The 14,340-nt window shown below is 43.7% G+C and overlaps 2 protein-coding genes across 5 annotated transcripts in view; both read right to left on the reverse strand.

The window, feature by feature from the left end:
* Window positions 1-5,358, reverse strand: part of parvaa (parvin, alpha a) — a 16,959-nt gene extending 11,601 nt beyond the window's left edge. The window contains exon 1 of the mRNA XM_060885535.1: window positions 5,127-5,358. Coding sequence (XP_060741518.1) covers window positions 5,127-5,256 — 130 coding nt within the window. The 5' untranslated portion in view covers window positions 5,257-5,358. The remainder of the gene's footprint in view (window positions 1-5,126) is intronic.
* Window positions 5,359-7,988: 2,630 nt separating this feature from the next.
* Window positions 7,989-14,340, reverse strand: part of mical2b (microtubule associated monooxygenase, calponin and LIM domain containing 2b) — a 56,295-nt gene continuing 49,943 nt past the window's right edge. For all 4 annotated transcript variants that reach the window (XM_060884773.1, XM_060884772.1, XM_060884771.1 and 1 more), the window contains 4 exons: window positions 13,926-14,019; window positions 11,272-11,371; window positions 10,640-10,713; window positions 7,989-8,990 (listed from right to left, as the gene is read on the reverse strand). In XM_060884773.1, coding sequence (XP_060740756.1) covers window positions 8,806-8,990; window positions 10,640-10,713; window positions 11,272-11,371; window positions 13,926-14,019 — 453 coding nt within the window. In that variant the 3' untranslated portion in view covers window positions 7,989-8,805. The remainder of the gene's footprint in view (window positions 8,991-10,639; window positions 10,714-11,271; window positions 11,372-13,925; window positions 14,020-14,340) is intronic.

Genomic DNA, 14,340 nt, shown 5'->3' on the forward strand with positions numbered 1-14,340 from the left:
CACACACACACACACACACAGCATACCTCATCACCACACACACACACACACACACACACACAGCATACTAAACACACACACACACACAGCATACCTCATCACTACACACACACAGCATACCTCATCACTACACACACACACACACACACACACACACACACCTCATAACTAAACACACACACACACACACACACACACACACACAGCATACCTCATCACCACACACACACACACACACAGCATACCTCATCACTACACACACACACAGACACAGCATACCTCATCACTACACACACACACACACACAGCATACCTCATCACTAAACACACACACACACACAGCATACCTCATCACTACACACACACACACAGCATAACTCATCACTACACACACACAGCATACCTCATCACTACACACACACAGCATACCTCATAACTAAACACACACACACACACACAGCATACCTCATCACAACACACACACACACACACACACAGCATACCTCATAACTAAACACACACACACACACACACACACAGCATACCTCATCACAACACACACACACACACACAGCATACCTTATCACTAAACACACACACACACACACACACACAGCATACCTCATCACCACACACACACACAGCATACTAAACACACACACACACACACACAGCATACCTCATCACTACACACACACAGCATACCTCATCACACAACACACACACACACACACACACAGCATACCTCATAACTAAACACACACACACACAGCATACCTCATCACTACACACACACACACACAGCATACCTCATCACTAAACACACACACACACACACACACACACACACACACACACACAGCATAACTCATCACTACACACACACACACACACACAGCATACTAAACACACACACACACACACAGCATACCTCATCACTACACACACACAGCATACCTCATCACTACACACACACACACACACACAGCATACCTCATAACTAAACACACACACACACACACACAGCATACCTCATCACCACACACACACACACACACACAGCATACCTCATCACTACACACACACACAGACACAGCATACCTCATCACTACACACACACACACACACAGCATACCTCATCACTAAACACACACACACACACAGCATACCTCATCACTACACACACACACACACAGCATACCTCATAACTAAACACACACACACAGCATACCTCATCACTACACACACACACAGCATACCTCATCACTAAACACACACACACACACACAGCATACCTCATCACTACACACACACACACACACACACACACAGCATACCTCATCACTACATACACACACAGTAAATAATATGTTCTACAACATTCAAAAAGTCACTACACACAGTATACTGTATGTCTACACTGTTGTGCGTTTAACAGAAGAAAAAAAAGGCACAAAAATCTGCAAGTTGAATCACAAATTTAAAATCAAACACTTTTGGCTGCAACAAAAATAAAATAAAATAAAAATAAATAAAAAAATTAAAAACTCCTTTATCTTTTGCCCTAATAAAGAACTGAACTACTGCATTGTTCTTAAAGTAAATAAAAACTGTATCTGTAGATCTTCAGAGAGGTTCAAGAGTCACAAACTGGCGACTGGAGTGAAAACGCTGACCCCAAAAACATCCAGCGGAACGTTTCACACCTGCCGTCAAGCATTCATCCATTTCCCACACGTCCGTCCGTCCGTCCTCCCCTTCATCAGTCCGTCCGTCCGTCCTCCCCTTCATCAGTCCGTCCGTCCGTCCTCCCCTTCATCAGTCCGTCCGTCCGTCCTCCCCTTCATCAGTCCGTCCGTCCGTCCGTCCTCCCCTTCATCAGTCCGTCCGTCCGTCCGTCCTCCCCTTCATCAGTCCCTCCGTCCGTCCGTCCTCCCCTTCATCAGTCCCTCCGTCCGTCCGTCCTCCCCTTCATCAGTCCGTCCGTCCGTCCTCCCCTTCATCAGTCCGTCCGTCCGTCCGTCCTCCCCTTCATCAGTCCGTCCGTCCGTCCTCCCCTTCATCAGTCCGTCCGTCCGTCCGTCCGTCCTCCCCTTCATCAGTCCGTCCGTCCTCCCCTTCATCAGTCCGTCCGTCCTCCCCTTCATCAGTCCGTCCGTCCGTCCGTCCTCCCCTTCATCAGTCCGTCCGTCCGTCCTCCCCTTCATCAGTCCCTCCGTCCGTCCTCCCCTTCATCAGTCCCTCCGTCCGTCCGTCCTACCTCCCCTTCATCAGTCCGTCCGTCCGTCCTACCTCCCCTTCATCAGTCCGTCCGTCCGTCCGTCCTACCTCCCCTTCATCAGTCCGTCCGTCCGTCCGTCCGTCCGTCCTACCTCCCCTTCATCAGTCCGTCCGTCCGACCTCCCCTTCATCGGTCCGTCCGTCCGTCCGTCCGACCTCCCCTTCATCGGTCCGTCCGTCCGTCCGTCCTACCTCCCCTTCATCGGTCCGTCCGTCCGTCCGTCCTACCTCCCCTTCATCGGTCCGTCCGTCCGTCCGTCCTACCTCCCCTTCATCGGTCCGTCCGTCCGTCCGTCCTACCTCCCCTTCATCGGTCCGTCCGTCCGTCCGTCCTACCTCCCCTTCATCGGTCCGTCCGTCCGTCCGTCCTACCTCCCCTTCATCGGTCCGTCCGTCCTCCCCTTCATCGGTCCGTCCGTCCGTCCATCCGTCCTCCCCTTCATCGGTCCGTCCGTCCGTCCATCCGTCCTCCCCTTCATCGGTCCGTCCGTCCGTCCATCCGTCCTCCCCTTCATCGGTCCGTCCGTCCGTCCGTCCTCCCCTTCATCAGTCCGTCCGTCCGTCCTCCCCTTCATCAGTCTGTCCATCTATCTGCCCATTCATCCATCCACCCATCCATCAATCCACCCATCCACACTTTTTTCAGTAAGTATAAGAACCTGAGCAGTATTTATTTCCTTCAGGCTGTAAATAAGAGCAGAGTTACTTTCCAGCTTGTACTTGTGTTGTCTGTACGGCCTGAGCGCTGAATCATCACAGTACACTCAGCATTACCCTACATGGTTACGATACGTGCTCAAACATGACACACACTCTTCACACTGGAGATGATTGTGAAGCACAGATTCAGGAAAGTCTTTAGAGTGAAGCCTGAAATGACAGCAACACAAAAAAAACAACACACACCAACAAGGTGGCATCATACTGTATAATCTGCACTTGTATGTAGTGTACTTCTGGTCTGAGAGAATGAGCGAGCGCTGATTATCTTCTCAGTGTCCACAACAACAATAAGCTGCACGCTGACTGTCACAGAACTTCATTAAACTGTTATTGATGTCGCTTTTGTTGCTGTTTTCACTTTCGGTTGGTGTTTTGGTTGTCATGGAAACTGTGTAACTTGTTTGGTCTTGGTGTCATTTATGCTGTGTGTGTGTGTGTGTGTGTGTGTGTGTGTGTGAGTGAGAGTGTGTGTGGCACCCAAAATCAACTAAAGTACATCTGTATAATTATCCATTCATTTCATCTGTCAATTATTTATATCAGTCTGTCTGTCTGTCTGTCTATCCGTCATGTCAGCTCTTCATTACCTTTTCATCTTTCTCTCCATTTCTCCACTGATTAGATTATTTATTTCTGTTTGTCTGTCATGTCTGTTGTCATGTGTCCATCCATCTCGCTGTCTGTTCATCATTAGCCAATTTGTTTGTCCACCTGTCTGTTCATCTGCACATCCATTTGTCATTTTTCTGTTTATCTATCCATCTATACATCATTCCATCCATCCATCCACTTATCTGTCTGCTAATCCATCCATCCACCCATCCGTTTATACAGCCATACATCCACTCATCTGCTCATCAATCCATCCACTCATCTATCTGTTCATCCATTCATCTACTCATCTGTCTGTTTAAAGAAATCCATCCATTAAAAAAAACCTTACCCAACCATCCACTTATCTGTTTATCCACTCATCTATCCACTAATCTCCCAATCCATTCAATGTCTATAGAAATTAGTTGCTAATTGCTAATAATAATAACAATAATAATAATAATAATAATAATAATAATAACAACAATATAATAAATTTGTTGTTTGTTTATATATATATATATATATATATATATATATATATATATATATATATATATATATATATATATATGTGTGTGTGTGTACTATTTCATTTCTCTTATTCTTTTTAATAACATGTTTGTTTTTTTCTTGTCTGTAAATGAACTCATTTTAATCCCATAGCTGTCCTGTAGAATTCTATAAACACACACACGCTCTCACACACACACACACACACACACTCACACACACCTAAGAGACACACACTCTCACACACACCTAAGAGACACACACTCTCACACACACCTAAGAGACACACACTCTCACACACACCTAAGAGACACACACACCTAAGAGACACACACTCTCACACACACCTAAGAGACACACACTCTCACACACACCTAAGAGACACACACTCTCACACACACCTAAGAGACACACACTCTCACACACACACGTTTCTACACGTTCTGAGTCCCTTCATTAAAACTCACCACCTACCAAACCTGAGCGACTGTAACGTGGCTGTTACACACAAACCGCCGTTACACACAAACCGCCGTTACACACAAACTGCCGTTACACACAAACCGCCGTAACACACAAACTGCCGTTACACACACACTGCAGTAACACACAAACCGACGTAACACACAAACCGCCGTTACACACAAACCGCCGTTACACACAAACCGCCGTAACACACAAACCGCCGTAACACACAAACCGCCGTTACACACAAACCGCCGTAACACACAAACCGCCGTAACACACAAACCGCCGTTACACACAAACCGCCGTTACACACAAACTGCCGTTACACACAAACCGACGTTACACACAAACCGCCGTTACACACAAACTGACGTTACACACAAACTGACGTTACACACAAACCGCCGTTACACACAAACTGACGTTACACACAAACTGACGTTACACACAAACCGACGTTACACACAAACTGACGTTACACACAAACCGACGTTACACACAAACTGACGTTACACACAAGACACAGCAGACTTTTATTAAACTTTTACCTTCTTTCGCCTTTTTCCTTCTGACTAAAGTTCCCCCGAGTTTCCCGAGAAAAGTCTCATCTTTCTTCCTGAAGCTCGGAGACAGCGGTGTGGGAGACGACGGAGATTTCTGAGGAGACGACGCCATCATTTAACCTTTAAAAACAAAACTAAACTCTTTATTGTGTCTTTAAGCTCCTGTAGGATCGCTGAAGAAAAATCTCCTGGGACGGAAACGGAATTCCACAATATTCAGCCCTGCCCTAGAAAAACAATGGATTCTCCCACTCTGTCCTCCCCCTCGGTTACTGCACAAATGGTTTCGCCCACCTTCTTATTTATCTATTTAGTTTTTATTTATTTAGTTCTTCAGGCCAAATCATAACCTCCTTACAGAGGCAACCAAAATTTAGGCTAAAAGAAACGTAACACCTTTTTAAACTGCAATCTTATGAAGCCCTAAAGCATCAGTAGCATCACCAGCAGCATCTTTGACTGTGGGAATCATCTCACCTACACTTACCCTTTAGACATCTACCAGCTCCAGACTGTGATACTAAAGAGTAGATGTGAACTCCATGTGGTCTTTTACATCAATACAACATTTATCAGACTGTATATTTATAATCACACCCTCCAGTGTCACCCAGATGAGGATTAAGGTACACTGGCTACCTGTTAAGTTTAGAATTGATTACAAACTGCTGCTACTTACACTCAAGGCTCTTAATAGTTTAGTTCCTATTTATCTAACTAGTCTTCTAACACGTTACAACCCTTCACGCTCTCTAAGATCACAAAACTCAGGACTTCTGGAAGTTCCCAGAATATCTAAGTCTACTAAAGGCGGTAGAGCGTTTTCTTATTTAGCTCCCAAACTTTTGAATAGTCTTCCTGACAGTGTTCGGGGCTCAGACACACTTTCCCAGTTTAAATGTAGATTAAAAACTCATCTCTTTAGTCAGGCGTACACATAATACATCCCATAATATTGTGCTTTATTACATCTGACTTGCACATTTTATGAACAGCAGCTATACCTAATCCATCTCTTTCTACCCATCCCGAGGCATCCAGAAACTGTACCAGCGCCGAACGTCTTCCGTGCGATGAAGATCTGGACCTTCACTGAGACGAGGTCGACTCTGAGAATCCTGAGGCATCTAGAGATCTACCAGCTCCGGTCGTACTCTGCGATACTAAAGAGGAGATGTGAACTCCATGTGATCTTTTGCATCTATACATTTGTCAGACTGTATATTTATAATCACACCCTCTAGTGTCACCCATATGAGGATGAGGTCCCCTTTCTGTCTGGTTCCTCTCAAGGTTTCTTCCTTTACCATCTAAGGGAGTTTTCCTCCCCACAGTCACCTGAGTCACCTCAGACTTGGTCATTGGGGATAAATACGAACACATTTAAATATATCTCATATTCATCTTGAATTTTTGTATTATATTAATCTTTATAATAACCTTTTGTTCTATGTTTATGTTCTGTACATTTACAAAAAAAAAAAAAACTTACACACAGCCACCTTGTTTGACCAAACACATGGAGGCTGGTGGTGTTCCTTACGTACGTGTGTGTGTGTGTGTGTGTGTGTGTGATTTCAAATCGGTTTACATTCCGCCATCAACTTCTGTCTGCAGTAGCTCTTACCCGAAATAAGTCCTACAATATATCTGAAATGTCAGGGTAGTATTTTATTAAAAAAAAAAAAAAAAAAAATGCTAGTACTTAAAGAAGAGCTACAGAAGGTGTAGGTGCGGTTTAGGGACCTGACTCAGCCGCCCAGGACGTCTAGTACCCCTTTTCCACCGAGGCAGTTTGAGTGCTGGTTCGGAGCCTAATTTAAAATCAGTTCTTTCTTTTTCGACACCCAAAGCACCGGCTCTGAACCAGGAAAAGTGGTTCTTAATTAGCACCAAAACGTCGCTGGTCTACACTTAAGAACCGCTTGTGTTAGGGGCTGTGGGCGGGGCTGTGGGCGGGGCTACTGTGACCAAGACAAAAGAGAACATCATTCATTCATTCATTAATTTTCTACCGCTTATCCGAACTACCTCGGGTCACGAGGGGAGCCTGTGCCTATCTCAGGCATCATCGGGCATCAAGGCAGGATACACCCTGGACGGAGTGCCAACCCATCGCAGGGCACACACACACACACACACACACACAGAGAGAAAGTCATTTTTAAATCATTTTAAATCAGGATTCACCACGTTTGGATGCCAATGTAGGCTCGTGAAGTCATGAGCATTAACAGTAAACCAACATCCGCCATTGTTGATGTTGTGTTTGTGTCTAACGTTGCTGGGAAAGATGAGATGTATACAGTGACGTCAGACTCGGCTCTGTGACGGCTCTCTAGCCGGTGGAAAGGCAAACCGGTTCTTAGAAGGTTCGCCAGTGGAACCAACTTTGCAACCAGCCAGTGGAACCAGCACCAGCTCTGAACCAGTTCTTTCTGGTGAAAAAGGGGGCATACAAGAAGTTCATTCAACCACCTACAGTAGATCTTCCTTATACCCTGGATCTGAAGTCTGGGGTGTGACGTGCTTTGAGGTAACTGGGGTCTGGTCTGTTTTTGGCTTTGTAGGCAAACACAAGTGCTTTAAATCTGACATGAGCAGCTACAGGAAGCCAGTGGAGGGAGCGTAGCGATCGGTGGACGTTGTGGTTGACGAGATCATTCTGGACCATTTGTAGAAATAGAATGAAGCACAGAAGCAAAGCTTCCAGGATCGAGTTGCAGGAGTCCTGATACTGAGTGTCTACTTTCATATGAGCTTCGTATTAAGCACCACTGTGAAGAGTGACATGACATTTTTCTGAGAGAGAGTTAAGTGGATTATAAACACGATAAAGAGAGACACTTTTAAAACCTCCGTAAGCAAACGGTGTTTGCCGTCTTTATTAAATTAAATCGATCCAGGCCTCGTTGTGGCTGTGTTCCAATCTTAAATTAAATACAGGACAGAATAAAAGACGTGATGAACGAGACGATCAGCAACAAAACAGAACGTTAACCTAAAACATGTACAACTGTTACATTTAAACAGACAGACAGAGCATCGACGTGACGTACAGTGTTAAAGCACCCTCGTGACTATTGTTCTTCACAAACACAGTAGTAATCAGGTGGTGTTTTAGTGTTACAGTGTTTAGTGTTTTTTTTAGTGTTTAGTGTTAAGAAATGAAGCCTACTGTAAATAAATACAACTCATTAGTGACGTTTATGGCTTAGCACGAGGCACGTCTTGTTCGTTTAAAAAGGAGCAGCAGGGAGGCAGCAGGGTGTGTGTTTGGGGTTTTTTGAGGTCCGCCAGGTTTTATGTTGCTGCAAGATGTATGTCGTGAAACGAGATGATTTCCTTCAGCCCTCAGCTCAGGCAGAAACGTTCAGACGTCTACGTAAGATCTCTACGCCGTGGGTCTGTATCGGAGATAGAGGCGTCTTCACTCTGCATTGCTGAGTGAAAAACCGCAGCTTAAGGATGTGTGTGTGGACTGAGATTAGTGTTTAAGAATAAAAAAAAAAGTTTAAACATCTAAAACCTTTACTAAGTGCTGAAATGTTTCCCTTTGTTTAGTCCAGACCGTGTGCATGTTCATCGAAAACTCAACGATCTCTCTTTCTCTGTGTGTGTGTGTGTGTGTGTGTGTGTGTGTGTGTGTGTTTGAGAGAGATGGTCACGCCCAGTGAAACTGGTAGCCCTTTGACAGGATGAGGCTCTCGAGGTCGTGGTCCTCTGCTTTCTCCTGCAGTCGTTGCTCCTCCAGCAGGCTCACCAGCCGATCTCGTTCCTCCACCACCTTCATCACCTCGTCCAGCAGGACCTGCTCCTCCGCCAGCTCCGCCGCACTCTTCTTACAGTCTGCACGGCAAAACAAGCGCAAGGTCACTTTCATACACGCACGGATAATCGAGATTAGTGCGGCATCTCTAATACGCTGTAGATTATCTATCAGATAATAGAGAAAAAAAATATTTAGCTCAGATAATCGGTCCGAAATGTAAGATAAAAAAAACTTATTATTATTATTATTATTATTATTATTATTATTGTACTGGATGTACTGTAACTACCAGCTCAGCAGTGTAAGGTTCTTCCACCTTAGAAATATTGCCAAGCTGAGAAACATCCTGTCTGTATCTGATGCTGAGAAGCTAGTTGATGCATTCATGACCTCTAGACTTGACTATTGTAATGCATTACTAGCTGGTTGTTCTGCATCTTTAATAAATAGGCTACAGTTTAGTCCAAAATGCAGCTGCCAGAGTTCTCACTAGGACAAGAAAGTATGACCATATAACCCCAATTTTATCATCTCTACTCTTTAAGTATAGAATTAATTACAAACTGCTGCTACTTACATACAAGGCTCTTAATAGTTTAGCTCCCACGTATCTAACTAGTCTTCTAACACGTTACAACCCTTCACGCTCTCTGAGATCACAAAACCCAGGACTTCTGGAAGTTCCCAGAATATCTAAGTCTACTAAAGGTGGTAGAGCGTTTTCTTATTTAGCTCTCAAACTTTTGAATAGTCTTCCTGACAGTGTTCGGGGCTCAGACACACTTTCCCAGTTTAAATGTAGATTAAAAACTCATCTCTTTAGTCAGGTGTACACATAATACATCCCATAATACTGTGCTTTATTACACCTGACCAAATGCACATTATCAGCTTCACTTTTTCTACACATCCCGAGGCATCCAGAAATAGTTCCATCTCTGAGTGTCTTCGGTGCCATAAAGATTTTGGACCTTCACTGAGATGAGGCCGACCATGTGAGGATCCATGAGAGGCATCTAGAGATGTACCAGCTTCAGTTGGACTCCGCTTCATGAAGTATTCAGACATACTAAGAGGAGATGACAACAACATGTGGTCTTTGAGGACAACAACCTCCTCCTCATCAATACATAACTGCTGGACTGTTTATTTATAATCACACTCTCTGGTGTCACCCAAATGAGGATGAGGTTCCCTTTTGAGTCTGGTTCCTCTCAAGGTTCCTTCCTCTTTTTCCTCACCACAGTGAACTTGGTCACTTCAGACTTGTGATATTTCTTTATTTCTATTTATTTTGTTCTATAGAGGTTTACTGTATATCGAATATCTGACATTTCAGACACGATATGGACAAAAAGGATTCGCTCGTTTTTCTGACGTCAACAAAACTAGTTCCCACGGATACCCCGCACAGCCGAATACTGTTGTGTGTTGCCATGCCAACACACAGACTTACTCACAGACAGTAACCATAGAAACGGTTACAGTGTAACTACCCCGAGAATTGAAATTTTATGGGGTGAACGCAGACAAACGAAGTGACGCACAAAGGGAAGTGCACCGACGTACACGTAGAAATGATACAGAAGATTTCTGCACATTAAGACTGATGCTTCATACAGTGGACATGTCGGTCAGCACTAGGTGCGGTTGTGTAGATAAATGATACAACATCAGGACACCACGCCTCAGGTATCACCAGGTTCTCACAGTAGTGTTGTCTCACCTTCAGTGGCCATCCTCCGTCTGAGATCCTGCTGTAGCTGACTCTGTCTGTCCTCCAGCTCCAGCTCCTGAGCACTGTAACACACACACACACACACACACACACACACACACACCCCTTGGATTTTAACAACTATCAAATGGAAGCATGATGTATGACAGAATAGAGTAACACACACAAAGGAAACAGCCAACTGCCCTCTTCCACAAACATGAGCTCATAGAAGGCTGTGATTGGCTGATGTGGCCGAGAGAGAGAGAGAGAGAGAGAGACAAAGAAGAGAAAGAGAGAGACAGAGAGGGAGAGAGAGAGAGAGACAAAGGAGAGAAAGAGAGAGACAGAGAGAGAGAGAGAGAGAGAGAGAGACAAAGGAACAAGAGAGAGACAGATAGAGGACAGAAAGAGAGAGACAGACAAAGGAGAGAGAGAGAGAGAGAGAGAGAGAGTGAGAGTGAGAGAGAGACAGACAAATGAACAAGAGAGAGACAGATAGAGAAGAGAAAGAGAGAGACAGATAGAGAGAGAGACAGACAAAGGAGAGAAAGAAAGAGACAGAGAGAGAGAGAGAAAGAGAAAGGAGAGAGAGAGAGAGAGAGAGAGAGAGAGAGAGAGAAAGGGTGTGTAAGTCTTACAAGATCATGAGCTCAGATTCGTATCTGGCCAGCTTGTTCTTTTCCAGGACAAGTTTAAACCATGTGTGCAGGAGCTCGGACTCGTCTACGGCTGCGTCCTCTGAAATACAAACCACACAACGTGCACTACGTTTACAAACCAACTAAAATGTCATTAAATTGATTCATTACACGTTTAATTTAAAAAGTCAATAGATTTCGCTCTCTCCGCTCTGCAGCCTACACAGTTAACACCGTTCATTTGTTTTAAAGTGAACATGCGTCAATTTTTGGGTTTGTAGAGAACACCTGTCCTCTACAAACCCAGGAGAGTTCAGATCGTATCAGAAGCGTGTAAATATTTCACTACATGTAAATATTCATAAAAGACGCCACAGCTGTGGTTCCCTTCGGCAGCGCCCACGGTGTCCTGTCCGAGTCCTACTGCGTCTGGAGCTGTCAGAAAACCACGAAGCCACTCAGCCCTGAAGAGAGCGCTCTGCTCTGTCTGCTGATACCATGATCTACACAGACCACTAAACACAGGACAATACAATAGTGTAGCAGCTTGACTGCACCATCTGACTCTGTACAGCAGACTACAGCAGGGCAGAAGCTGGCGCTCGCTCGCTCAGGACGGCTGGTCCGAGAAACCGCGTCCTTTCGTACGGTAAGTTCACAATTATACAGCGAAGGATACTAAACAGTCACATGACCTGGATTTGTAGATCGTGCTTTCGCCTCATAGACGTAAAGATCTCACGACGGTCTTACGGTTTATTTACATGAGGCATGTACAAAAGGGCTAAAAGGTTAAAGTATTTCCAAAAAAGATTTTTTTTTTCCTTCCATCATCCTTCCAAGATGTTAAAAATCAATTTACCTGAAACGCAAATAACACGCTTTGACTTTCAGGACCATGATTATAAACTCATTACCTATCCAGGCACCGTCACGTCTTTTTTTTTATTTCCATCCGGAAGAATTGCAGGCTTTAATAACCCTCGTGTATATGAACATTTGCTAAAATAATGAAGCGTCAGACCATTTCGAGCACTTTTCCCCTTTCCAGCCTATTTACTGGACCCATTACCTCTACAGTCATTTTGGTACAATTTGCGCTCTAAGTGGCTATTTGGTTTGAATGCAAATCGCTATTACTTGAATGACTAATTTCAACCCTCTTGCAAAACCCTCTCGCGTCGACGCGCGGAGACGAAGCCGGCTAATACGCCACGGTTACGAGACGACCAGAGAGGGGAGGAAAAAAAAAAAAAAACGTGAGTCGTTCGCTACAAACCTTCCCCCCAAACGACTTCGTGCAACGACCTTGCCGTTTTCTTTTACTCTAAGAAATCCATATAGTAGCGCGGTTATGACGGACGCACACCTCCAAGGCTGCGTGTAGGCCTCGGCATTCAAGTGCTCCTGATTCAAAAGATTCTGAGCTGCTAGACGGCATTCCTCTGTGTGATTCCTTTGAATTAGCTACTGTATAGTTCAAGAAATGAAAGAACATTGAATTAACTAGAATTAGTTAAGAAAGGAAAGTAACTTCAGGGTCACCGGCACATGAAATGATACGTTAAGAACGAACGTGTTCCTAATGTCTTCCTAAACAAGACGGAATATTTTGTATTCGGATACGTTTTTTTTCCTTTTTTGTAGCTAAAATAGTGGTTTATAAGTTTGTAACTTCGGTACATGTTTTTGTCCTGGTCAGAGCTGCGATGGATCCGGAGCGTTTTTCTGGATTTCGGCGCTCTTTTAAGATGCACGAGACGATCCGAATCCGATCCGAATCCGATCCGAATGATTTAAATGACACTGCAATAATGTGTACTAGTGCAATTAATGACTAGGTTCTGTTTTGTGGTTCAGTCCCCTTGTGCAGAAAAAGAGGTCCGAGGTTTATATCCTTTGCCATTCTCCTATAACTTTTAACCAAAAATAAGTAAATAAAATAAATAAATAAACCCAAAAAAATTAAAAAACCCAATAAATAAACCCAATGTCTTTGGCTAATATTCGTTTTCTGGACTTTCTACACAGCACTGATGCTTCAAACAGATTTTTGTGCAAATACTGAACAAATGTTACACATCTACACTCCATCTACATATACAGTGTCGCTTGAAAGTTTGTGAACCCTTTAGAAATTTCTACATTTCTGCTTAAATTCGACTAGCTTCATTTTGTAACGCAATAACTATTTGTAACTATTTTAATTGTTTTAGAATAAAAATGGAATCTTATTATATCTTGATATATTTATTTCTATTTTTAAATTCTGCTCTTTATGTCACAGACAGTCAAGCATTTATATGTAATAAATTATATGCAAGTAAATATGTCTCGGAATGCATTTCGTTTAATAACTACATCATAACACAATCGTCGAGATGGTGCGTCGCTCGTGCAACCAAAAGATTTTTTATCTAGAGGAATCCGTAGAATTGTTAAAAAAAAAAAAAAAAAGGACAAGTGGAAATGGCTGAATTAATGAATTTTGCAATAGGCAGCTAGGCAAAAATCTGACTTGCTTTCGTAAGACCATGGATCTTAACTCATGACCAAAGATTGAAATTAATAATCAATTTGTAATAATGTAAAAATAACAACTTTGTATAATTTGTAATAATATACAATAATAATATAGTAATAAAGACATTTACCACTCTCTCCTCTGAGGACCTTCTCCAGCGCTACTCCCTTCTCCTCCAGAGCTCTCTGCTTCTCTTCAACCTCCTCCAGCTGCCTCTGGATCACCTACACACACAGATACACTTTTCCAGCTACAGCTGCTTTGGTGATGGTGGTGATTATTATGGTAAGGGAATGGTGAGTGTGATAATGATGTGTTGGTGGTGGTGATGTGATGGTGAGTGTGATAGTGGTGATGTGATGGTGAGTGTGATAGTGGTGATGTGATGGTGAGTGTGATAGTGGTGATGTGATGGTGAGTGTGATAGTGGTGATGTGATGGTGAGTGTGATAGTGGTGATGTGATGGTGAGTGTGATAGTGGTGATGTGATGGTGAGTGTGATAGTGGTGATGTGATGGTGAGTGTGATAGTGGTGATGTGATGG

This window comes from Tachysurus vachellii, chromosome 13, assembly GCF_030014155.1.
Source record: "Tachysurus vachellii isolate PV-2020 chromosome 13, HZAU_Pvac_v1, whole genome shotgun sequence".
In the NCBI taxonomy this organism is placed as follows: domain Eukaryota; kingdom Metazoa; phylum Chordata; class Actinopteri; order Siluriformes; family Bagridae; genus Tachysurus; species Tachysurus vachellii.